The sequence below is a fragment of the Ictidomys tridecemlineatus genome, chromosome 9 (genome assembly GCF_052094955.1).
Source record: "Ictidomys tridecemlineatus isolate mIctTri1 chromosome 9, mIctTri1.hap1, whole genome shotgun sequence".
NCBI classification, from domain to species: Eukaryota; Metazoa; Chordata; class Mammalia; order Rodentia; family Sciuridae; genus Ictidomys; species Ictidomys tridecemlineatus.
The window spans coordinates 146,912,776-146,939,562 of NC_135485.1; the positions used below are offsets into that span (position 1 = coordinate 146,912,776).

At 52.5% G+C, this 26,787-nt stretch overlaps 1 protein-coding gene across 1 annotated transcript; it reads left to right on the forward strand.

Annotated features, from left to right (window-relative positions):
• The first annotated feature begins 28 nt into the window (after positions 1–28).
• Positions 29–26,787, forward strand: Qrfpr (pyroglutamylated RFamide peptide receptor). The gene is made up of 6 exons (XM_078022170.1): positions 29–488; positions 16,736–16,894; positions 19,422–19,483; positions 22,944–23,179; positions 24,247–24,344; positions 25,009–26,787. Exons 1-6 carry the CDS (start codon positions 149–151, stop codon positions 25,407–25,409), a joined length of 1,296 nt encoding a protein of 431 aa, XP_077878296.1. The 5' UTR covers positions 29–148; the 3' UTR covers positions 25,410–26,787.

Here is a 26,787-nt window from a genome sequence, read left to right on the forward strand (position 1 = left end):
GGCTGCGCGCGGGCTCTGCGCCCGGGAGGCGCGGCGGGCGGAGCGGGGCGGTCCGGCGCCAGCCTGCGGGCTGCCAGGGGAGAACTTTTTGGAGCGCGCCTGCGGGTCCCTGCCCCTGCCCGTGGATGGGCCCGGGCGTCGGCGCGGCATGCAGGCGCTCAACATCACCCCCGAGCGCTTCTCCCGGCTGCTGCGCGACCACAACCTGACGCGCGAGCAGTTCATCGCGCTCTACGGGCTGCGGCCGCTCGTCTACACCCCGGAGCTGCCCGCGCGCGCCAAGCTGGCCTTGGTGCTCACCGGGGTGCTCATTTTCGCCCTGGCGCTCTTCGGCAACGCGCTGGTGGTCTACGTGGTGACCCGCAGCAAGGCCATGCGCACGGTCACCAACATCTTCATCTGCTCCCTGGCGCTCAGCGACTTGCTCATCGCCTTCTTCTGCATCCCGGTCACGATGCTGCAGAACGTGTCGGACACCTGGCTCGGGGGTGAGTCCGCCTCGCGGGTGCGGCCCCCCCCCCCACCAGGGTTTCTTCCTCCCCACGTTACCGCCGGAATCGGGTTCTTCGGGTTGTTTTCCATTCTCTTGCACGGAGTCGACTGTCAGTAGGTCAGGATGCTAAATCGTTGGCCCTCCTCCGTGGGGGACTGTGAAACAGTGTGGAAAGTTTTAAATTGATTGACAGGTCAGACACTTCCTGTGCTCTCGGACCGAACTGCTGCATCCGGCATCTTTTGCCCGCCGCGACTCACTGCATCAAATTAATGGAGAATTGTGGGTCCGTTCATACAACTTGGGTTTTGAGGAGGAAATGACTTACATTTCCGTGTGAGATTGTTGAGGAGATGATGTGGGAGCTGGGTTTGAACAGTAGTAATTCAGACTTGTCAGCAGAGAAGGAGGGGGTGTTCTAGAGGGGGGTTCACTCCAACATGGGGAAGACAGACAGAAGAAGAGGGTACTTTAAGACATTTCGGGAATGTGCAGTTTGTATGTGGAACGGTGTTTGGAGGCAGTGGGCTGACGAAGCCTACCTGTGGTGCCGTGGGATGACAGCTCCATGTGGGTGACCAAGTCAGGTGGCGTCTTTACTGGGAGTCAGGAGACCCGGATGGCTACTTAGGCTCTAATGCACTGTACTTGAACATGTCTGGGCCTCAGTTTTGCAAAATGATACTAGGGATCAGAGAGGCTGGCTGGTCAAGTGAGGCCCCCAGCCGTTCTGAGCCATGTCGGGGAGGCCAGGACAGAGGGCGGCCCCTGCAGACGGCAGAGGGCAGCGCGGAGGGTTTTCTCGTCCCCTGTTTTCCTATTCATGGGGGCATTTCACGTTTGCTTGTCAGTACTGGAAAAAAGGGCGGTATGCTGCGGAAGTATTCTGTAGGTTGGAGAGAGGTGAGTGTTAGTGAGTGTGCTTGAACGAGGCGGGCCCGCGGGGTCCAGGTGTTGGTTTCTCCCAGGTGTTTAACGGAGGCAGTCTGTGGTAATCTGCAAGGCCACCTATCCACACCCTCAGTTTTGCAAAATGAAAAAGTAGAGGACACCTCGGCTGAAGTACAGGGGAGACTCCTCTCCCGAGAAATGGGTGCTAAGCAAGAATTAACCTGTGTGTTTTAAGGTAGAAGAGTTGCAAATGCGCTTGATGAAGGAACAAAAAGGAGTTCAAGAGCACGTGATCCAGGAGCTGACAATTAATTCTTAATTTATTATTTGACAGAGCCGTAGAGGCTCCTGGGGGGCAAAGGGTTCCACCTGGGAATGCAGGAACCAGGGGATCTCCCAGGTCCCCGTGGGCCCCAGAGACCAGCGCTGCACCCTGTGAGCAGATCCAGGGTGGACAGGTGGAGATCTGTGGTGGAGACGGGTGGGTCAGGAAGGCCCCGGGAGGAGGTGGTGTTTGGGGCTGGGCTTGAGTAATTCAGACTTTGTTCAGTAGAGGAGGATGGGGTGTTCCAGGAGCGGGGTTCACTCCACAATGTGGAGGAGAGGAAGAAAGTGGCGTGTTTTAAGAGCGCTGTGTTGGACATTTAAGAATGCACATCTTTCAGAGGGGAGTGGTGGGAAATAGACAGATTGATACAACTGGGAGGAAAATGCACGTTATGTAAAACCTACTGCAGGATTACCTCTCTTTCCTTCATGGATGAGGCAAGAAAGACGAGGCCACAAAGATCACCGGGTGGTGGCAGTGGCAAAGGGAAGACGCCCAGGAAAAGGACAGGCCTGTCCGGTGCAGGGGCTCAGCTTGAGCACATCACCCTTGCTGAGGTCACAACAGGTCCTTCCCCTCTCTCCAGAGAAGCAGGGAATATAGGTTTTTATGATGGCAGCAAAGTGTCATTGAGTCACAAAAGACACCTCTGTGAGCCTGCTCATAACTCACTACCTCCTGTTGGGACTTGGGACTTCTGTAGTCCAGCGTCCCTGATGTTGGCTGGGCTGGCAGCCACTGCTGATCCTCTTTCGGTCCACTCACCTCCCTCACTAGGACCAGCACACCTCCATGTCAGCTCCTGCATCTTGACAAGGTCCTGGTGATGGTGGCAGGTTAACCCCTGATCGGCAGCCTCCCCATGTGATATGCACTGCCGAGGGAGAGGCCCTGGGACCTGCCTGCACCAGGATCTGCTCAAGGGCTTTGGACCTCGCCCCTGCCGGCCTCCTGTCCTGCCAGCTAGCTTGACTCCATGCAGCCGGCTTGTGCTGACTCAGAGCCCCCTGCAGGCTCTGCCCAGCTCCCCTTCAGCAGAGCATGGTGTTGGCTTCAGTCAGATGTAGTGGGAGTATTTACAGCCTAGAGTTCAGCAGCTACAAATCAGGCCTGCAACACAGACCCACAAGTCAAAGGGCTGTTTCCCAGCACCCTATGAGCAAACTAGCACAGTCACATAAACATCCAGTTAGCTTAGGTTACTCTCACTGGAGTCAGGAAGACACCTCTGATGAGCAGCCTCCTCCGGCTGCAGCAGGATGGGGGTCAGAGTGCAGGGCCTTCCACCCACAGGCCTCAGGATCAATTACCAGAGCAGCTCCTCTGCCCCAGCAGAGGACAGTCAGCAGCCTGTGCTCACGACTTTCCCTTTATCCCTGAAATGAGGATGGGATTGGGTTGCCAGGGCACTTAGAGGTAGTTCTCAGGAGTTCTCTCTCTTGTCCCCTCTGATCTATTTTGTCAGGTGCCACCAGTGAATTTCTCAGTTGCCCTCTAAAAATCACATTTCCTGTCTTTACTTGCAACTTTCTTATTTCTCTCCTTCTCCTCCTCTTAGTTCTTCACAACTGCAAATGCTCCTCTGAGTGCACTGGTTGAGCATGTTTTGCTTCTAACTAAATTCAGAACAATTGATTTTGCCTGGGCTGAGCCTCAGGGCAATGCTCTCCTCTCTCCCTAAACTCCTGTTCCCTCTTTCTTCCTTTCTTCATTCTCCTGTGTCTCGTGTTCTGTCTGGGATGGCTCTCATGCCTCTTCCTTTTGGCCAGTGTCCACTGAAGCTCGTGACTGTCTCCTCTTTATCAGGCATCTTGGCGTGAAGGCTGTGGCCAGACCCTGCTGCCTTGTTGGTGGTTTTGAGCTTAGCATCTGACCCTCCCTGAGCCGTGGCCTTCCGGCTGATCTGCAAACAAGGCGTGCACCCGGGGGCATCTCAGCAGCAGCAGTACTGCCTCTGCAGCTTGTTCTTTTGCCTGCAGTCTAAACTCATCTGTGGCACATGAGCCATCCCTGCGTCTGGCCAACCTGGGTATTTGCTCTGTGCTTGGGATGTGGTAGGTTGACACAGCTGTGTCCTTGGGGAACAGCCAGAGTTCTGGTAAATCAGCAGGCGAAGGAGGCATTCGAAGATGGGAGAAGGAAGCATTTGAAGAAGCCCCGTAAAGGTCGGGGTTCCAGGGTGCGCAGTGCGAATGCTGGGAAGTGAAGAGCTTGAGTGGGATTGAGGGATGGCCCAGGAGAGGGCAGGATTCGTGGCCGCTGAGCTCATGCGGAGGGGGCAGTGATTCTGAAGATGGAAATAGACATCAGCTCTGGTTCTAGGCATAAGTAAGGGGAGAGGGGTGCTGCTTGGGGAGGGTGTGGATAGGTGGCCTTGCAGGAGCCTAGGGAGGGATGGTCTCCCCTTGTCACCCTGAGCTCTCTGGTGCTCCCTGCCCTCCTGTCGTGGCAGGGAGAGAGCTTTTTAACAGTGGCTGGCAAGTTGACTAAATGCAATTCCAAGAAAGGAGTTCCATCCTGAGTGGTGGGGAACCACGGGAGATGTACATGTCCTCTCACCTCCCCACATCCCAAGGCACTTGCCTGGGTCAGGAAATGGGGACTGTCCATTTCTTCTGCAGCTGCTACGAGAATGAATTCCCCTCAACAGTGGCTCTCAATTTTTCATATCTCTGGTTGGGGAGCTTTTCATATCTCTGGTTGGTATGTCTGCCCAGCACCTGCCCGCCCTCAGGATTCTGACTTTAATTGGTCTGAGTGTGATAACTGGTGTCAGGTTTCCCCAAGTTCCCGGAGTTAGAAAGGATTGTTATTTGCAGCCAAGGCTGAGAGACAGCGTAGGTGCTACCAGCACCAGCACGAGGGCGAGGACTGAGGACCAGGCTGCAGGAGTAATAGAAGCGGAGTTTCCAGAGAGCTGGAGCCTGAGGCGTGGCAGCCGTACAACTGTGGTGTCTGGAAGTAGGACGAGGAGGGGAGACCCCTGGAAGAGCAGTAATGTGTTGGTGACATGAGTCCCCGGAGGACCTTCGAGGCCATTGCTGATTGCAGGTCATGGAAACCGGACCTTTGTGGGGTCTTTCAAGATGAATGTGGAGGACTGGGACGCAGCTGGGGGGGGGGTGCTTGGTGGGTATACATAAGACCCTGGGTTCCTTTTCTGTTCTGTCCCTCCCTTCTCGCCTTCCTTCCTTCCTCCCCTCTTTCTTTTTCTTTTGATGCTGAGAATTTAACCCAGCTGCACTTTACTGCAGAGCTGAATCCCAGTCCTTTTGTTATTTTGTGTTTTGAGACAGGATCTTTCTAAATTGCTGGGGATCTTGCTAAGTGGCTGAGTCTGGCCTTGACTATTTGAACCCTCTGCCTCAGCCTCCTGAGGGGCTGGGATTACAGGTGCCCCACCCCTCCTGGCTAGAGGCCCTGGGTTCAATCCCCAGCACCAAGGGGGAAAAAAATTTAGAAAGGAGTAAAATGGTACAGAGAGTGGAATACAAGATATGCTAAGACAAGAAGCATTTCGTTGTCTGGAGAAGAGGATGCAGCTATAAATCAAGACACCTCCCTTGAAGGTTTCAGTGCCTTGTGCCCAGAGCCACGGCGACTGGCGTGGGTGTATGAGGGAGTGGGCAACCAACCCCAGGCTTCACCAGAATGGCTCCCGTGTCTATTTTTAATAAATAGAGCTTTGCATCTGACTTTAGATGAGAAAGAGAAGGATTTTACTGGAAGGAAAGGAGGGGAGGAACATGCTCTGCACAGGGCATGAAATATCCGGGTGGCTTTCGGAGCCTGGTGAGGCTTGGTGAAGGGGTCCAGGGGGCTCTGGGCTTTAACCGTGGGACTCCAGTTCAGAGCAGAGGCCTCACCCTGAAGCTTCTCCAGGTTCAGTTTATGATTCAGTTAGTGATCAGAAAACACCCATCACCTTTCCCTTAATGATTTTCCCTTTTCCACGACATTTCAGAAATGTACACCTGGTCAAGTAGGTGTAAGATCAGGAGCGAGGGGGTTCAGAAAATCTCCCGGCAGGAATGATGACAGCTGTGCAAGGAGAGGAAGGAAGGGACAGCAGGCTCAGGCGGGAGGTGAGGTCAGGCTGGTGCCTCCCAGGGGAGAGGGACGATGCGACCAGGCAAGAAAAGCTTCAGTCTTGGGAAGTGGAGGGCCGCCAGAGCCGGGATTTACATGGCAGATCTTTTCTACAGAGGACGGCAGCGATTCGCAACTGCAATAGACATAGAAATGGGTCTATCAAAGAGAGAGACTGAAGACGTCTAGGCCCAGCCCCTCGGCAGGGCTCACCTGCCTTAGCCTCCACCCACCAGGGCTCACCTGCCTCAGACCCCCCCACCAGGGCTCACCTGCCTCAGCCCCCCCCACCAGGGCTCACCTGCCTCAGCCCCAGCCCCCCACCAGGGCTCACCTGCCACAGCCCCCCCCACCAGGGCTCACCTGCCTCAGGCCCCCCCCCACCAGGGCTCACCTGCTTCAGCCTCCACCCACCAGGGCTCACCTGCCTCAGCCCCCCCCACCAGGGCTCACCTGCCTCAGGCCCCCTCCACCAGGGCTCACCTGCCTCAGACCCCCTCCACCAGGGCTCACCTGCCTCAGCCCCCCCCACCTGGGCTCACCTGCCTCAGCCCCCCCCCACCAGGGCTCACCTGCCTCAGCCCCAGCCCCCCACCAGGGCTCACCTGCCTCAGGACCCCCCCACCTGGGCTCACCTGCCTCAGGCCCAGCCCCCCACCTGGGCTCACCTGCCTCAGGCCCCCACCCACCAGGGCTCACCTGCCTCAGCCCCCCCCCCAACCTGGGCTCACCTGCCACAGCCCCCCCCATCAGGGCTCACCTGCCTCAGGCCCAGCCCCCCACCTGGGCTCACTTGCCTCAGGCCCCCCCACCAGGGCTCACCTGCCTCAGCCCCCCTCACCAGGGCTCACCTGCCTCAGCCCCCCCCCCACCTGGGCTCACCTGCCTCAGGCCCCCCCCACCTGGGCTCACCTGCCTCAGCCCCCCCCCCACCTGGGCTCACCTGCCTCAGCCCCCCCCCACCTGGGCTCACCTGCCGCAGGCCCCCACCCACCTGGGCTCACCTGCCTCAGGCCCAGCCCCCCACCTGGGCTCACCTGCCTCAGGCCCCCACCCACATGGGCTCACCTGCCTCAGGCCCAGCCCCCGCCCCTGCAGGGCTCACTGGCCTCAGGCCCAGGCTTCCCCGACATGTTTTGTGATCTTATTCTTAAGCTGTTTTGCAACCTAGCATAAATGGCCCCAGGAACTACAGACTCACATTTCTTTAGAACTTCCTATCTCAACCCAAGGTCCATTGTCAGATAAATAGACCAACTTGGTCCACACTCGGATGAAGCATCCCTCACCTGAGCAGGAGAGAAGCTCTGACACTCAGTACAAGGTGGATGAAGCCTGAAAACATTATGCTCATGGATCCACATTATTGACTGCACTTCCATGAGCCATTTAGAATAGGCAAGATTAGAGCCGTAGAACACAGATTCAAGGTTATGGGAAGAGTGTGGGGGCAGGGGCGAGTGGAAAGTGAATGTTTAGTCCTATGTTTGGGACCATGAAAGAGTTTAAGTGGTGATATCTCCATGACATTGTCAATATAGTTAATGTCACTTAATCACATATTTTAAAAAAGGCTACAGTTGCCAGGTGCAGTGGTGCACACATGTGATCTGAGCTTCTCAGGAGGCTGAGGTTGGAGGATCATGAGTTAGAGGCCAGTCTGGCCAATTTAGTGAGACTCTATGTCAAAATGGAAAAAAAGAAGGGCTGGGGTATAGCTCTGTGGAAGATGCCCCAGATTCAATCCCGGGAGGGTGGAAATCACATATTTGTGATGTACTTATTCTAAAAAAGGAAAGAAAGAAAGAAAGAAACTTTCTTTCTCAAAAGGACACTTTCTGGTAGCTCCAGAAAATTCTGGAAAAGATTCCAGCCAGTTAGGTCTCATTCTTCTCATGGGAAAAAAAAAAATGTTGTGATCTAAAAAAGAAGTCCTCTGCTCAGATCTAAGTCCTGTGTCCCATCATGATGGGGGACACAGAGGGAGGCTGTGTTACTTCCACTGAGGGACTTGGACGCAGTGCTTGATGGCTCTGGTGGGGACAGATGGACATATTCCACAGAGTGGACACTGTATTCCATGGGGCTGGATCCAACCCCTGGGAACCCAACTCTGGGAACATGTGTCCCTGGTGGTTCCTTTGTTCTGGGTCTGTCTCCATGGCCTAAGTCCTGACTTGATGTTTGAGGTCAAGGTCACCCAGAGCTCAGGAAAACTCCTCTTTTTCTACCTCCTTTGGCATCTCCCTTCCCTGGCCTGAGCAGGACACTGGCATCTCCCTCTGCTGGCCTGGGATGGCCACTCTGCAGTCCCCTGGCTGCTCCCTCCCGTATCTGTGTCTGTCTCTGCTGGCTTCAAAGCGGCCTGTGAGCAGGGCTGTCTTGAAATCAAGGATTCCTAATGATGAATCTGAAGTAGTCGAGCAAGTGCTTTTTTTTTTTTTTAATCTGTCTTTGCAAACTAAAACTAAGGCTAAGCTCATTCTTCCTGTGGCTGGGTTGCTGAGACATTTCCTGTCCTACCAGAGAGACGGTAGGTAGACTCTTAAGGACACCAGGAAGCTCAGAAGATGGAAGTCCTCTGCAGGGAAGGGGCTGACTGGCCTGGGGCTGGGGAGCCCACAGTTCTGTTGGAGGAGACTGCTCCTCCCAGAGAGCTAGAGCCAGGCTTCCCCGGGGCCGGAGACTCAGGGCTGGGCATCCAACTCACGTCACTTCTGTGATACAGCAAGTCCCACCCAGCCGAGCCCAGGTTTAAACCGCGGAGGATACCCTCCACCGCTGTGGGGTCCATGCCCCATCATGAAGGGGTTGGACAGTGATGGGAGGAACAGCCCGTGGCTTTTGGCTTTATGATCTGTCAGTTAAGTCAGTCGCCTTAGCTCTCGAAGCTGGGAAGGGTGGCCCCGTAGGCTCTGCTGGGTGGGGCTCCCGGGCAGTCAGGTGGGAGAGGGGACGGTCACTTCTTCGTGCAAACCCACTTTGGGCAGTGCGGTCCACCATAGCTCTCCCTCATACTCTGGTGCTGGTTTGGGACCTAGAGGGACATTTGCTGCAATTGTCCTTCGAAAGTTTTCCTGGAGATGGACTCTGCCAACTGTCCTCCGTGGCCTGCGCACACGTGGACCATGGCTGGTGTGAGAGTGACCTCCAAGCCGCTCAACAGCAGAAACTGTGTGCTGGTTGTTAATTATCTTTTCTTTACTAAGATTCTGAGAGCAATAAAGCATTCGTTTGTATGAAGAGAAATTTTATTAGATCAAAATTTAATCTAAGTTTTATTGTGAACCTGGTTCATGCAGTGACTTCTTCAGCGGGTCTGAGGAGGAGACGCCGGCGCGACGTTCTGCCACGGCAGCTTTCATGGCAGAGTGACAGAGCCCTGGAAATTAGCCCTGCCTGCTGCACACCATGAAGGAAGTCAGGACAGAATAGAATAAAAGGAAACTCTGAGCAAGATGCAGACTGTTAGAGTTTAGATTAGCCATAAATAGAATCGTTGGGTGTAACAGCCAGATGCTGACAGCTGGTTAATTCAGTGAACACGTTACTCAGACCCAGTTTGACTCAAGTTGCATTTTCAGTATTGAGGAAGTAATACCTGGATTTTGGATTTTGAAGACATGGTTCGCTTGCTGTCTGGAACGTAAGCTCCAAGAGGCCAAAGGCTCCTCGTTCTGTGCATCCAGCCCGCCTCTGCTCAGCACAGGAGGGTTCAGCAGCACACAGGAGATTCTCAGTCTTGGAGTAACTTAAGGGGCGTCCTCTGGTCCCTGTAATCCTGTCCCAGGCTTTTCAGGAATCGTGGGCTTTATTTGTGCAATGTTCACAAGGATGAGATGGTATCTATTTTGTGTACCTTGCATTTGGGCCTTTTTATTCACAAAAGCAAAGATTCTGAGCACGGCATATAATTGGGGTTTGGCAAGGCTACTTTGTAGCAATAATGAAAATGTGAGTTTAAGGTAAGTGGCACCTCCAGAAACTCCCGGGAGGCCCCAGCAGCCTTCGGTCTGCAGAGCTCAGCAGGAGGACAATGGGTCTGGGCTCAGGGCACGATGGGGACCTTGCTCCTCTGCTGCCAGCACAGTGGGGCTTGTTAAATCTGAGGGCTCTTCACTATGTGGCATGAATCCTGTCCCCAGCCTTCTGCCTTCCCCTTTACCCTAGGAAGTGGTGTACATCCTGCTGCTGTGGGTGGCTCCGGCAAGGCACAGTGTCACCTCCAAAGAAACGCAGTCCAGTGGCCCACACTCACCCTGACTTCAGTCTCCAACTTGCATTTAGAGAAGTTGAAAAGGCGTCCGGCTCCTTACTCTGGGATGTTTCTCCAGCCTCCTTCTCCCTTCCAGGGTCTGTCCTGCTGCCCTCCCCAGCCTGCAGGGCCCCTGTCTGTCCGGGTCACGCCCTCCGAGGTGCAGGGCTGCAGGATCACTGCAGCTTCCTGCCCAGCCAGGCAGCAGGTCCCTGCGAGTCTCCTCCTACGGGTTTGTTCCTGGTTTTCCACTCTCCTCTCTTTTCTCCCTACGTGAGTTGGCGGGTCTGGGTCTCGGGAATCCACAAAATAATGTGCTGGGATTTTGTCTTGTGGTGAAGGGATCCAGAGAGGGACTTCCTGTGTAGCTCTCTGTCTGTTTCCTCTTTAAACTTTTTCCTCTCTTCTTGGATGAGGGTGTATAGCAAATACACTTCTTTAAAAAGAGAAATGAAAAGACTTATTAACGCTTTTCTATGATTGTTAGAAAGTCCGACCTACAGATGTTCTAACTATCTGGGAAGCTGTCGAGAACGGAATTGGTTACCTTTCTTTAAAAACATCTGGGAAAGGGGCTGGAGCCTGGACACGGGAGGGCAGCTTTAGGAATCTCTGATGGAAACTGGCCAGGGCAGACGTGCAGCTGCCGTTGTGTGTAGCTGCTCAGGCTCTGCTTGCCTTTGGTGTCTTTGCAGCCTCTTTCACCAGGTAGATGCAATGTAGAGGATTACAGAAGACTGCAGGTGTTTTTTGGGGTGCTGAGGAGGGAGCCCAGAGCCTCCCACATGCCTGGCAAGTTCTCCAACTCGCAGCAGCACCTCAGCCCACAATGATTGTTTTTTAAAAAGTTTCCAACATAAGGAGATAAGCGAGCAGCGGTTGCTCCAGTGGTCAGCAGACGGTGCCGTGTCTCGAGGAAACTGCATCGGCTCTGGTCATGGGGGGGGCAGCAGGACTCGTGTGGGAGGCAGAGAAGACGCGGGAAAGGAGAGAGTGCTTTGATGAGGCACTCTGCCTGCAGCGCAGCACATCAGTGGACCCAGATCTCCCAGGACCACTCTGGCCTGGTTACCATGGTGACAACAGCAGTGGAGTCTCAGATGAGCCTCTCCTTTTCATGAGCTGGGTCTCTATCTGTGTTACACTTTTCCTGTTCTACCACGGACCAGTGCCTGCAGCGTCACCTCCACCTGGAACCTTGCTAGAAACCATCTCAGCTCCTGGGTCCGAGTCTATTTTCCCAGAAGTCCCAGGGGATCCACATGCACAAAGGAGATGGAGACCACTGGTGCATTTCCTGCGGTCGCTGGGCTTCAGTTTTGCTTCTGAAGGATGGGGATAGAGGACGCTGGCCCTGATAAGAGGCCTCCCCTGAGCACTTCTCGGCAGACGGCGTGGCTGTCCCTTCTCCCTCTTCTCTGTCGTACCGGCGAGGCCATCACTGGTAATCAGGACCCTGCATTAAGGTCTGTTTTCCACAAGGCCATCACACCCAGGAGGGGCGGGATTTCCTGCCCAGCCTGCTGCTTGCCTGCTGGATTTGTGATGGCCGATCCAAGCCCACGTCAAGTGGTGAACTGTCCTCAGCTAGATGGGCTCTTAATGACCCCGCTCGCTCTGGCTTAGTCCACTTTTGTTACTATACTGAAATACCCAAGGACGGATAATTTATAAGGTCTATTTGGTTCACTGTTCTGGAGGTTCAAGCGTCCCCTCTGGAGAATCCTAGGGCAGCCCATGGCCAGGGGCAGGGAGAGCAGAGGTGTTCTCTCATCTCTGTCCCTTCTTATAAAGCCACCAAGGTTCAACCATGGGCCTGCCCTGAGCTAGCCCTAACCTCCTTGTGGCCCAGCCACACAGCCAGCTAAGTCCCCTCCCTCTCAGTGCCTCGCAGTGGAGGCTGGACTCCAACATGGTGCCAGAGGGCCTGGACCACAGCACCTGGTCTTCAGGAAGCACCACTTTTCCTAATTCTAATTAGGGAAATCTCTTCTCTGTATCCTGTGGCTGGATTTTCACATTGAAAAATTGAAAAGATGTTATTGTCTGAAAACATTCTTCTGGCCAGGCGTGGTGGTGCACACCTGAAATCCCAGCAGCTCAGGAGGCTGAGGCAGGAGGATCGTGAGCTCAAAGCCAGCCTTGGCAACTTAGCAAGACGTTGTCTCTAAATAAAATATATTTTTAAAAGAATGAATGGGAATGCGGCTCAGTGGTTAAGTGCCCCTGAGTTCAATCCCTGGCACCAAGAAGTAAAAATTAAAAAAAAAAAAAAAAAAAAGACGTCTTCGAGTGGATTTTGATGAGGACAGCATCCCCTCACGGCTTTAAGGAGTTGCATTAGTGAATCATGAAGTCTTCCAGATGAGCACTATTCAAAAGTCCACCCATCTCCATGGCCACAGTGGGGAACAAACCTCCAACACCGCAGCCACACCCAGACACCAGCACCTGTCTTCTCTGTGTCCTGGGTTCCCACACCTGTAACACGTGGACGAGGACAGCAGTGCAAGCCCCACAGGACTCTCAGCCAGCGTTGCCCTGAGGACGGCACCTGGACCCCCTGAAGCACTCGTGGCTGTCGGCGGTGCCGAGGCTGCCCCAGTCCAGCTCTCGGTGCACGGGAGGCTGCGTGGGACCAGTTCCAGGGTTTGTTCTCCTGAGACTTTCTCCTGGGAGACCATCGACTCCGGCTCTGACAACTGCTCTCTAGGCTTTGCTTTGTTTGTTTTGATGGAGGGCTCTATAGCTGTTTTCATTAAACCGGTTTCCCAAGGATTCCTTCTTCCGTTTCTTTGATTTCATGACTTCTTATCTCTTGCATTTTACTCTTGTTTTTCATGAATCTTTCCAAGTAGCTTCTTAAAAAAAAAAAAAAAGCAAAGCAATCTATACTTAGAGGATCCAAAAGCCTCCACTAGAGACCTTCTATAATTAATTAATGAATTCAGCCAAGTAGCAAGATATAAAATCAACACCCATAAATGAAATGCATTTCTATACATCAGTGATGAACCCTCTGAAAGAGAAATTAAGAAAACCACCCCATTCACAATAGTCTCAAATAAAATACTTGGGAATCAACTTAACAAAAGAGGTGAAAGATCTCTACAATAAAAACTACAGAACACTAAAGACAGAAATTGAAGAAAACCTTAGAAAATGGAAAGATCTCCCATGTTCTTGGATAGACAAATTAATATTGTCAAATGGCCATACTACCCAAAGTGCTATATAGATTCAATGCGATTCCAATTAAAATCCCAATGTCATTCCTTATAGAAATAGAAAAAGCAATCATGTAATTCATTTGGAAAAATAAGTGACCCAGATTAGCTAAAGCAATCCTTAACAAGAAGAGTGAAGCAGGAGACATCACAATACCAGACTTAAACTATACTTCAGAGCAATATTAACAAAAATGGCATGGTACTGGCACCAAAATAGACATGTAGACCAATGGTACAGAATAGAGAACACAGAGACTAACCACATAAATACAATTATCTCATACTAGGCAAAGGCACCAAAAACATACATTAAGAAAAGATAGCCTCTTCAACAAATGGTGCTAAGAGAATTGGAAATCTATATGCAGCAAAATGAAAATAAATCCCTCTCTCTCACCATGCACAAAACTCAAAGTGGATCAAGGTCCTAGAAATTAGTTCAGAGACCCTGCACCTAATAGAGGAAAAAGTAGGCCCAAATATCCATCACATCAGATTAGGCTCTGACTTCCTTAGAAAAATTGCAAAATATAAAATCAAGAATTAATAAATAAAATGGACTCAAACTGAAAACCTTCTTCTCAGTAAAAGAAACAATCAATGAGGTGAACAGAGAACTTACATTTTGGGAGAAAATTTTTGCCATATGCATGTCAGATAGAGCATTAATCTCCAGGATATATAAAGAACTCAAAAAACTTAATGCCAAAAATACAATCAATAAATGGGTAAAAAGCTGAATAGATACTTAAAAGATATACATTCAATCAGCAAATATATGAAAAATGTTCAACATCTCTAGTAATTAGAGAAATGCAAATCAAAACTACTCTAAGGTTTCATGGCAGTTATCAAGAATAAAGACACAGTAAGTGTTGGCGAGGATGTGGGGGAAAAGGCACACTCATACATTGCTGGTGGGACTGCAAATTGGTGCAACCAGTCAGGAAAGCAGTATGGAGATTCCTTAGAACCCTTGGAATGGAACCACCATTTGACCCAGCTATCCCACTCCTTGGTTTATACCTGAAGGACTTAAAAAGAGCAGCTCACAGCAATGGCAATGTTTATAGCAGCTCAATTCACAATAGCTAAACTGTGGAAGCAACCTAGGTGCCCTTCAAGAGATGAATGGAGAAGGAAACTGTGGTATACATACACAATAGAATATTACTCAGCATGAAAAGAGAATAAAATCATGGCATTTGCAGGTAAATGGGTAAAGTTGGAGAATATCAGGCTAAGGGAAGTAACCAATCCCAAAAAACCAAAGGCCAAATGTTCTCTCTGATAAGTGGAAGCTGATCCAAAACAGGCATGGGAGAGGCTGGGAAAAACTGAGGAACTTGTATTAGGCAAAGGGAAGGGAGGGTAGCGAGGATTCAGTGGGGCAGGACAGATGGTGGAATGAGATGGACGTCATTATCCTAGGTACATGTGCACATATGGTGTGACGCTACATGTGCATAACCAGAGAAATGAAAAGTTGTGCTGCAATTGTGTATAGTGAATCAAATGTATTCTGCTATCATATATACCTAACAAATAAATAAACTAATAAAAAAATTTAAAAAGCAAAAGCTGTACGGCCTCAGCTGCCCGTCTGCGTCCTCAACACAGAGGCTCCTGTCCGAACGGTCCAGCCAGCACAGAGGTCTGGGCGGCATGTCAGATGAGGAGCAGAGAGGGAAACTGAGGAAGTGCAGGCTTAGGAGGGGTGAGAAAGCACTTTTCATCTACACAGGAGCTGCTGTTTAGGAAAGGTGGTTTTCTGGCTCTGGGATTCTCTGAATGCAAAACCAGAAGAGGTTGGAATTGAAAAGCACCCCTTCCTTCCAACTAGAGCCTCTTCAGAACCGAATGGGATACCTTTGGAGCTGAAGAGCATCCTAGTGATCCACTTTCTTCCATTCAATGAATATTTATTGAGGGCCTACTGTGTGCCATTCTAAATGTTGAGGATACATCAGAAAATAGACAAAAGTCTTTGCTCTTGGGATGTTTATATTCCAGTAGGGGCAGGGAGACAATAAATAATAGCAACAAATTAGTAATTACATGTGCATCTATCATACCTATGTATGGCTATGGGAGAAGGTGAAAGGGGTGGGGAAGGAGTAAGAGAGACATGAGGACATGGAACGAGAGAGGCTGCTTTAAACGAGGGCCTTAGGGTAGCTCGGCCTCAGTGGGAAGGGACTGCGTCAGTCAGGGTTCTCCAGAGAAGCAGATCATAGAGATGGACAGAAGGAGATTTGTCCTGAAGGACTGGCTGAGAAGCCCTGCAATCTGCCACCTGCAAGCTGGAGGTCCCGGAGAGCCAGGGCGGCTGACCTCCAGGGACAGGAGGAGATGTGTCCCGGGAGGCAGAGGGCAGTTCACCCTCCCTGCCTGCTCTTGGCCTCTGCACTCTGCCCGTGGGGTGGACGGCGCCCCCTGCACTCCCGACTCAGTCTGTCAGTTAAACCGCTGACTTCTTCCAGAAACTCATCCTGAGATACAGATGGTTCTGACAGCTCCCTTTGCCCAGGAACTGACACTTGAAATCAGCCATCACAGTGACACGTGAGCAGACGCGGGGACCACGAGAGGGAGCAGTCCTGGGAGAGGAAGCCTCGTAGAGGCCTCAGGTGGGAGGCGCCAGCAAGGCCTCTCTGCAGGCTCTAAGCTAAGCCTGGAGCACACTGGACGGACATGAGCAGATCTCTTTCTGCCTCCGCATGAAGTACTACATGACCTCTAAGGTCTGTTCCAGGTCGTTATGTGCCCTGAGCTTCCCGCGCTCTGACAGGCAGGCGGCAGGGAGCAGGGTGGGTGCCAGAGCAGGGCCAGACCAGGGCTCACAGATCCCGATGGTGAGGTGCCCAGACAGGTAGCACCAACACTTAAAGGACTGGCAGTGGACTCAGATATTTCTGGAAAAGTATTATATGAAGCAAACAAAACCTGATTGTGGGCCAAATCTCGTCCGGCTGCCACCAGTTGGAAGCCTTTGCATTAGAGAAGATAAAATCAGCTAAGAGTGCCAGGCACAATGTGCATAGGGAGTCTTGGACAGGAGTCAAAGAGAAGAAATCGGTGACATCAGAGAGTTTAATGACCATTGTTCCTTTGTGACAATTTGACGGGGAACCAAGAGGGAAGAAGAATCAGATTCTTGTGTGGTTTAGACCCCAGGAGGCCACTGCTCGCTGACTCTCCCTACTTATCATCAATGGCTAGATATCAGTCTGTCCCCCCACCCCGCCCCCCACTGTGGTATATACATGTGCATGTGGCATTTAGGAACTGGGAGCCCAACAGAGAGAAAACACAAGCTGGGTACCATCTCCACTGCTGTGGGTCTGTGTGTTGCCATAGCAATGGGGTCCCCAGCAGAGGCTTGGGACGCCCACCTGCGGCAGGTGGCCTTGGTCTGAGTGTGACGTGTCCCTGCTTCCTTCCGGCAGGTGCCTTCATCTGCAAGTTGCTGCCCTTTGTCCAGTGCACCGCCGTTGTGACGGAGATCCTCACCATGACCTGCATTGCTGTGGAAAGGCACCAGGGACTTGTCCACCCTTTTAAAATGAAGTGGCAGTACACCAACCAGAGGGCTTTCACAATGCTAGGTGAGGCCATGTGCTGAGCTGGTAGGGCTCAGGGGACCATGTGCGTGCCCTGGAGGGACGCACCCCGGGGCCTGCAAGCTCTGAGTGCCCGAGGTCTGCAGCCCCCCGACCTGTTTGCCTCTAGCCCCCCATCTCTCCTCAGGCCTGTCCCAACACTGACTTCCTGGGGTCACCTCTCAGGCAAACTTAACTCCCACTCCTCTGTGGAAACCCACCAGAGGCCGTGCCTCAACCTTTAGCACCCCAGCTGTCAGCCTGCGGTGAAAGGCACCCAGCTAACAAGGGCAGGCAGGTCCCCAGGGGACAGGGGACAGGAGGGCTGCCAGAGGTGCGCCTGGTGGTGAGTGCTCAGCAGGAGGCTTTGGCTGTGAGAGAGCAGAGTGGGTCCTGGATGCCCAGTTGGCTCCAGCTGCTCCCGATTAGCTGCCACGGTGAACGTGCCTCATGCCAAGTGGCACATTTGAAGTGCGTCCTATTGCCTGGCACAGTGACTTGGGAGAACTTCCCCGCTCAGTCATCCATAGCTGGATGAGCTTCGCACTGATGGGATTTATGCTGCTAAATCAACAGAGGCCCAGGAAGCAGCCGAGTGGGCATCAGAGAGAGCAAGTTTCACTACTAGATCAAGTGAAAGGTGTCACCAAGCACTTATTTCTGCTATGACAATTTAGTTAGTATTGGATTGTGGAATTACAGAAGGGATTCCTGAGGGCTTTGCAATCCTAAACTTATCTTGAATAATTGGAAATGAATGGATGAATCAACAGGGGAAAATCCATTAGTTTCAGTTATCTTCAAATTTATGCCATGTCTTTCCTATGAAGATTCAAAGGTCTCTGGGCTTTTGATAACTGACCACCTTGTAGCATTAAAATATGTGAAGTGGTGTGGTGGGGAGGTGGACGAGGAAAGGACACACGGAGGCAGTCGCCAGGCGGGAAAGGGAAAGAGGAGTTGGGTCTCGACACACGGAGGCCACGCTGACAGTGGGCCCGAAGCAGACCAGCTCCAAGGTCCTGGAGAGCAGCAGGTCCTATGGTCAGAGGCAGCCGGCCATGGGACCCTGCTGCCTGACAGCTCCCCACAGGTGGTTTCTCTGCCAGTGAACCAGCCCTGTCAGTCACACCTGGGTGCCTGGCCTTGTGCCTCCTCCTAGTGATGCTGCCCTCCCAGGCCCCAATCGGGGACCTCCCAGAAGTGGTCCTGGGTTGTGAGCCTGTCCCTCTCACCCTGCACCTTCCATCCTGGGCTAGTGGGGAGCCCAGGAGGACTGGCAGTGAGCCAAGCCCAGGAGACCCGATTCCCCCAGAATTTGCTAGGGATGGGGAAAGGACGGGACACTGGGCAGCTCCACACGACTAGAACCGGATAGACTGGGGGAGGGGGGCTGGAGTGCAGAGAGGCTCCCGAGCCCCAGGGCCACCTGGGGTCATTAGGTGGGGAGGACCTCTGCCCAAGGTGCCAGTTCCTGGGTCTCCTCTAACAACCTGGTGCCGCCCGAGTCTCGGCTTCTTGGAACCCAAGGAATGTGCTGTCTTATAATGACTCGCCCAGTGAAAGAAAGCCAGAGTTTGATTTTCCCCAAATCAAAGATGGCCCTTGGTTTGGCCTCTTCTTGATTTGTTAATATTCCTAGGCTGAAATGCTCCTGGGTAATGACACCGTTTTTCTTCTTTGCTGAGAGCCTATCAGTAAGGTAACTCCTCTCAACAAACTCACAATGGGGGGCAGGGTATTTAGAAAGGGCGGCTGGTTTCTAAAGTCACAATTAGGTGTTTCCTGGATCAGAAAAACAGTGTCCAGGTTATGTGGCCTAACATAACGCAGTTTAGATTCAAGAAGAGAAGGTGGACGTGGCCTAGGGCCGGTATGGAAGTGGCTAGTCTGTTCAGCAGACATGGGTCAGCGCCCACCGAGGTCCAGGAACTTTCCCTGGAATTTTATTTGGGGCAACAAAACAGTAAGTGGATCGTCCTCGACCACGGATGGACGGTGAGGACTGGCTGGCCAATGCTGATACGCGCAAGGGGGCAGTGCCAGGGGTGTGGAGCAGGGGGCCTGTGTGGAGGAGGGGCGGGGGTGGAGCAGCAGGGGGTGTGCATGGAGCAGCAGCAGCACACAGGGGCATTGAGCAGGGGTGAGCGTGGGGCGGGGTGGAGCAGCAGAGTCGGGGTGTGGAGCAGGGCGTGGAGTAGCTGGGGGTGTGTGTGGAGTAGGGGTGTGCAGCACAGGGGTTCCTGGAGCAGGGGGCGGGGCGCTGGGGTTCAGGAGGCAAACCAGCTGTGCTCGGTCCTCACTAGAGGACTCAGAGTCCGTGCCCAGAGTCGGGTTTACCTTACAGACAGGAGAACCTTATTAAGGAGTTTTGACATTTAAAACTGGTCGAGGGGGCCAAGGGTTGAGAACCCATGAGCCCACTGCGCTGCCCAGGGCAGGGGAGGCGCAGGGTGGTCGCGGGGCGTGGTGAACAGGGAGTCCTGGTGGCCCACCCTCAGCGCCCTCTTCTGATGACTTCTGCCTTCTGCAGGTGTGGTCTGGCTGGTGGCGGTCATCGTGGGCTCCCCCATGTGGCACGTGCAGCAGCTGCAGGTAGACTGGGGGCTGGGCTGGTGACGGATTGTTGAGCCATTTCTCACCCCTCTTAATTGCAGTCATTTTCTTTCCTTCAAGAGCATTGCAGAAAATTTGTGTGACCTCAGTTATTTCACAGGAAGTCTTTTAACCCGAGTAAAATAAGACTCCCCCACTCTGCTTTATCCAGCTCTTCTTGATATTGTGGAGATTTTAATTAAAAAAAAAACATTTTTAAATTTACAAGGTCACTTAATGCATTCCACAGCAAGGTGAGCATGCTGGTGTCTTTCCATGTCATGCTGCATTTTAAGAGTTCAATGATTGCTTTAGATTTTTCTTATATTTTTAAGTCACATAAAATTTGTTTTTAAGATTGTCTACTTAGTTCTTTCTTACCTGCCTCTGCTCATTGACAAATTGAAACTGGAAATATGTCAAGGGATCATCTCTGACTTCCCTCCCACACCTTGTCTGATAGGCCCACCCGGCCTGGGCTTCAGGGAGAAGGGAGCAGTGTTCATTGCAGGTGGCCCAGCCTGTGGCTGTGCCTCAGTGTGTCCTGCACAGGGAGCCTAGCACAGGCGGGCTTCAGGGACAGGATGTGCACAAGGCAGCCTTTAAAGGGACATGCCCTTTGTGCTGTGAATAGAGGTAGGCAAACGTGAAACTTTAGGGCCAGCAAGGATGTCAAGTGGGCCCCAAGATAATGGCACAGTTGGAAAGTAGCCAGTGCTTTTGGGGTTATAAGTAGCTGTGCTGAGTGGGCTGGACTGTGTGGGTGAGAGCACAAAGCCACTTCGTTCCATCTCTTGCTGCCCGAGTGGACCCCACAACTCCTCCAGCCACTCGGGTGATATTTTCCTCTGGTCACTTTCAGCCCCTTGTCAAACACCATGTCCGGAGACAGTCACATCACTCATACTTGCAGTCATTTAAACGTTGCCTTTCCCTCCGCTTGGAGTGATTTCAGGCCCAGCGCTGTGAGGGGCTGTGGTCAGCGCCTTCTCTGCCCGCCTCCTGTCTCTCTGCCACGTCTCTCTGCCACCTCTCTCCTCGGGAGCCCACACAGAGGGTGGGGGATGGAGGGCAGAGGTCCCCTGAAGGTGGTGCCCTCTGGGGATGGCTGTAGCCTGTGATGGACTCTTTGGTCCCTGGGTCTCCCCAGGATACCAGCACTGAGGCTTCTGATGGCTTCCCTCTCCAGCCAGCTGCTCAGGAAGACCCCTCATGGCCACGCAGCTTGGACCACAGCTCCTGCAGCTGACCTACCCTTATCTCAGCAGGAGACCCAGGACGTCAGCTCTTCCCTGCTGTGGCCAAGTACTCAGAAGAGCCACTTGGGCTCACACTTTCAGGGGTTTCTGTCAGACAGCTCCGTTGCTCTGGGCCTGATGTAAGGCAGAGCATCATGGTGGAAGGGAGTGGCCCAGGGAACCTTGGAAGCCAGGAAGCAGAGCGAGAGCCAGGGACAAGGTACAGTCCCCAGGGGCACTAAGGACCCACTCCTTCCAGCCAGGTCCCTCCTGCTGCAGTGTCCACGTCTCCTGGTACTCCCTTCAGCTCCGAGGACCTCGGTGGGTGATCTGATGAGGAGGTCAGGGCCCTTGTGGTCCAGTCCCTACCCCAAAGCCCCACCTCTGGCCACTGCCGATCAGGCCAGCCCTTGAGCACCTGAGCCTTTGGGGGGTGTTCCCTGTGCAGACCACGACCTGGAGTGCATTTCTAGCCGACGGGAGAAAACTGGGTCTACCAATCTCTTCAATAAAGTCATCTTATTGTGTACTCTAAATGGATTTTAATGTCCTTTATCTAGTTTGAGAGAATGTGTACTGTGTGATCTAATTGGCAAAGCTGCCCTGTCGAACCCAGATCAGCCAAATCAGGTTTGCCTCCTGTTCTGTTTCATTCTTAGTGCATTAGTAGGGCCACCTTCTTGCTCCTGGCTTCCACGGGGGACGGGCAGCAGCTGTCTCAGCACTGCTCCCGAAGTTCTGGGCCTTGCTGTCTGGCGGCCTCCCAGGAGTGATGTCTGACAGTTTCCGGGACCTAGAAGCAAGGAGGTGATTAAATCAAAGCCACCGTCCCTTCTGCCCCCTCACTGTGACCTGTGAATTCACAATGCCCCAAAACTTGTCAAAATACCATCTCCCCAAATGCCAGGCCTTACCCTGAACAGAAACAGGCTTTGACAGGGAAGCGAGAGGTCCTGGCATGGCTCCACTGCCTGGTCCAGGGCTTCACTGACGGCCACCGTTGGTGCTCCGTGTAGATTTGAGTAGGGAGAGGGTAATTATGAAAGAGGAGGTGAGAATGTGGGCCCAGCATGTCCCAGTCCCAGGACCAGCCAGAGCAGTGGAGGACCTGGTACTGGTGTCACAATCCCATCCAGGTGTGCTGTTGGAAAGCCTGGGCTTGTCCCAGTGCTGCAGAATCCTGTGTGGAGGCCACCAGTCTCCCATGTAGCAGTGGGATGTGTTGGGAGGTATCCCCCTTGACCCTCTAAGGTCTGCTACCTGAAGTTGGAATGGATTTCCTTTTTTAATCCCATTCCTGGGGAGAATTTTTCCCCCACTAAAGGTTACTGTTCCTCGTTGTATTCCCTCAACACCTGGATGAGAACTTAGATTTTCTTACCTTTTCAACGGATGTTGATGATTAGTGACAGAGTTTGCTGGGGGTGCAGGCAGAACATGCCTGATACCTAAGTATTCACCCGGAACACTCCAGGGTGATCAAAGTGGTTTTGACAGTTGGACAAATTCCCTCATTTTTATTCCTGTCACTCAGACATGACTTTCAAATGTGCTATAAACGTTTAGTTGGTCCTGAAACGAGCCCTTTTAGTAACCATTGACGTTGTCATGGTTCCTAATAATGTTTTTGAACGTACAAGATGAGTCTGCCAGAAACAGTATGAACACGACGGCAAATAAATACAATCGGACAGGAGTTTGAATCCAATTTGCTTTTTATCTCAAAATTGACCAGTTGCCCTTTTTGATCTGTTTCCAAGCAACCGGATCATTCTACTATGAGACTAGTAAAACATGTGGCTCTCAGCCTCTTGCTAGGAAGAAGTCTGAGGACTCCCAGGTCTGTTTCCTCAACAACTAAGAAAGAAAAGTCTAATTGATTGGTTCGGTGAATATTGAGCTAGCTGGCATCTGATGCAAAATGTTTTCAACATGAACTTTATTAATTGTGCTTTTTCCAGCCAACTGAAAACTCGTAGCCAGGGGAAACAAAAGTTGAGAAAGACAAAAAATGAAAATAAAAGCACAAAACTCTTAAGAACTTGAGCACTTGTGTGGAAAACACTTCTAACCAAGCAGTCATGGAAAAGTGATTCTGGGGGACCCGCACAGCGGGTGTCTGGGGGGCTGAGCAGGGCTGCGGTGTGACTGCTGGCTCTGGGCCGCGTCTGTCCTGTGGGTGCAGATGCTGGTCCTCTTGACCGTGTCGTTTTTCTGCCAAGATCAAGTACGACTTCCTGTACGAGAAGGAGCACGTGTGCTGCTTGGAGGAGTGGGCGAGCCCCGCGCACCAGAAGGCCTACGCCACCTTCATCCTCCTCATGCTCTTCCTCCTGCCCCTGCTGGTCATGCTGGTCCTCTACAGCAAAATCGGCTACGAGCTTTGGGTCAAGAAAAGGGTGGGGGACGGCTCCGTGCTTCGGACTATTCATGGGAAGGAAATGTCCAAGATCGCCAGGTGGGTCCCATGCTACATTCCTCTCTAAGTGCTTTTCCTCAGTTATGCTGGGGTGGGACATTCGCCAGGGCTCCCAGAACCCCTCGTGATTTACCAACTCAGATTTAGAGCCTGGCTGGCCTGTAACCCTGAGGTTTTATGAGATTGTGCGTGAGGCAGGAAGAGCAAGATTGCCTGCTCTGAGGTCAAAACAGGCGCTGTGGCTGTAGATAGAAACATCCCTGGGATTGGGCACACCGCTACATTTTTATCTATGTGTGACGATGGCATGGCCGTAGCTAAGGGCTGGTGCCAGGACCTGTGGTCCCCGGGGGTCTGCCCTGAAACTTGCCAGCTGTCATGAAGACCAGCACCTGGAGAGCAGGTCCTGCTCTCCCCAGACGTCCGAGGGGCCTGCACAGCCCATCCTTAGGATGTCCCTCACATACATCAACAATGTGTAACGGTGCTTTGAAACTGGAGCACGTTATTTTTAAAAATTAGTATTATTAATATTTTATTTGTACCTGAAGTCTGTACTTTTGGGTTTTATTCACGCATAGCAATTTTAAGACACAGTTTACTGGTATGGTACGTGCAGTCCACATATTTTATCTTACCATCTCTATTTATGACTGCTGGAGCAGTACGTGGAGAGGCCTGGCTATTCCACAGGTTCCACAGGGCCAGGTGTGCAGTGCCCTCTAGTGCCCATCTGTGTAAAGACCTTGCTCCCTGGACGTAATAAAGGGTTTCATGTTTGTTCCGTCCTCGGGCTCACACATTTCATAAGGATTTACAGTTTCCTGTCACGGGTATGAATGCTTTTCAACATGCCGTGAATAAAAGCTAGACTGCCTAAATTCAAATCCAGAGTGCCCCCCCACTGGCCATCTGACTCTGCAAAGTAGTTCAGCTTCTCTGTGCCCCTGGCTGCATCTGCCCGGGGCTTGTTGGGAACTGAGTGGCATGTTCTTGCCGAGCACTAGCCGAGCACCAGCCCACAGTGAGCACAGGCTGTAAGGGATGCCACCAGCTGGACACCTTTGCCGGGCAGAATGACGACCCGTGTTTCCCTGTGGGTCCAGGAGGAAGAAGAGAGCCGTGGTTATGATGGTCACCGTGGTGGCCCTCTTTGCCGTGTGCTGGGCGCCATTCCACGTCGTTCACATGATGAATGAGTACGGTGAGTGTCTGTGCTGGGCGAAGGGCTTTCTCGCTTGTGGGCTGCTAATGGGCGATGAGTCACTGGGATGTGTTCTCTCCACTCGGATAATCAAATGCCCGACATGGAATGCAGGACCTTCCTGGGAAGGACCGCCAGGCAGTCAGTGACAGGCAATCAGGCACCACTGTGACCAGGCTGTCCCTGATTACAGAAGACAAAGAGACGCTTTGAGACTCTTCTCCCCGGGACCCGTTGCTTCTCCGTCTTTAACGTGGGCGAGGTGGCACCTCATGGACCTTCTTCATTTGGAGCTGGCCTTCCCGGCATAGTGTCCTAAGGCCGAGGGTTCCAGCCAGACCCTCAGGGAGTCCTCCCTGGCAACCCAGGCTCCAGTGTGGGTCTTGGTGTGATTGTGTTCCTGGCACACCAGCAAGCATTCACAGGATGCTTGGAGCATTGGGTTGAATGACAGTCCCCGTGATAGGCACCAGGCGACGTGTGTACGACTGTTTCTCAAGAATGCAGCCTCGTCCCAAAGGTCATAAGATGCCAGGTGCCTCCCCAAGTGCTCTGGAGGCTTGTGGGCTCTGCCCCTTATGTGAATGTAAGTTTGGGGTGAAGGCGGGCCAGGAGCAGCAGTCTGTTTTATTCGTGGTAAAACAAGCATTCTGCTTTATTTCAGGTGATTTCGAAAAGGAGCACGATGAGGTCACCGTCAAGATGGTCTTTGCCATCGTGCAAATCATCGGCTTTTCCAACTCCATCTGCAATCCCATCGTTTACGCGTTTTTGAACGAGAACTTCAAAAAAAACTTCTTGTCTGCAGTTTGCTGTTGCCTAGTAAAGGAACCCTGCTCCCCAGCGCAGAGGCCTGGGGACTCGGGGGTCACCATGACGCGGAGGAAGGCAAAGCCATGTGGGAGGCAGAACCCCGTAGAGGAGACCAGGGCGGAAGCCTTCAGCGGTGGCCACATCGAGATCAAGCTGTGCCAGCAGCTGCAGGGCCCCAGGGGCCTCAGGCGCCCGCTGGCCCTCCTCAGCCCCGAGCTCTTGGAGAGTCCTGCTCTGGGCAGTGGGCATTAATGGGGTGGCTCCCGGGGTCAGTGTCCTGCAGATTGCCATCTCAGGTTATTTTGAGCCATGGTCAGAGACTTTATTTTTAAAATGATGGCAAGAAGGAAAATCAATTTTTCCAGTTAAACTTACCTTGTACATGAAGACGCGATTTTGAAAAAGTATTAGAGCATCCTGGTGATCATTAAGGTGGTCTTTTAACTGTCGTGTACAATGACCTTTGTTCATGGCTAGCGTGTCCCTGAGCAGTCAGTGGACTGTGACTCTCTGTGAATTGCTGCACCTTCTTCCTTGACCACCAGGTTAACCGGTGGACGCCACGCTGGACTGTTCGTGCCCTGGTGGAGTTGGTGTGGTCTTTTGCACATGAAGTCTGTGCCATCAAGTCAAAGAAGATGGAGAATCAGCGAGACCCAGGGGCGATGCCTGTGTTGCCGCTTCTTGTAGCTGTGGAGGGACCACTCTCTGGTGGTGGCTGTCACCTAAACTCTTTGTCTCCCTGTGTTCCCTCCCTACTGCAGTCCCTGGGAGCTCAGTGTGGAGAGGGTGGGAAGGCCCCTGTCCTGAGCTCCTGGGCTCTGCGGCCTGACCCTGCTCTTGTGTCTCATGTCCCCTGAGGTCTTGCCCTGCACAACTTCCCTGTGTCTGTTTTATAACTTGTGTCTCTGCTTCAAAGAAGAGTTGGGGGTCCCATTTGCTGATGGACTGTGAAGTATCGAGACCCCTCTAACAGTCTCCACTAGTGTTTCTGCCCCTTATTTTCACTAGCAGAATGCAAGACTTTTCCTACATACAAGAGATTTTCTGCGTAGGAAGTAGACGAGGGAGGGTCCACACCACGCCTGAGGGATTTTGCTGTGCCCAAGGCTGACACCCAGAGCTGGGTCAGGTGGGGAAATGGAGTCCCCATTCATGTTCCTTCCCTCAGCCTCCTCGAACCCAATCACCTTCTCTCCAGAATTCCGACTCCTGACTGTCGGGAACCCCAGGCCACCATAGGGCCCCACATTTCCCCTTTAACGTCTGTGATTCCCAGAGTCCAGTGTCCGCCTCATGGCCAAGGAGGCTTTCTGCCCCAGTTTTGCAGCATCCACTCATCCAGCGGGGTAAAGGGAAGGAAGGGAAGTCCAGCAACTCTCAGGGCCTTTTAGGATTTGAGCTTTAGGATTTGGGAACCAGAGAACCTAGGCCATTCAAACCCTCGAGTTACCTTTGACTTCATGTGTCGAAGCATGTGTGAAAAAGACGAGGAAACCGTGTGGTGGTGGGAGCCCTGCCGAGGAACTATGGGAAAGTAAAGCAGAGGAGGTGGATCGCGTGATTAACTGCCTGTCCTGCCTAGTTGTCCTGTGAAAAGACACTGTCATTAAACACTGAACCATGAGAA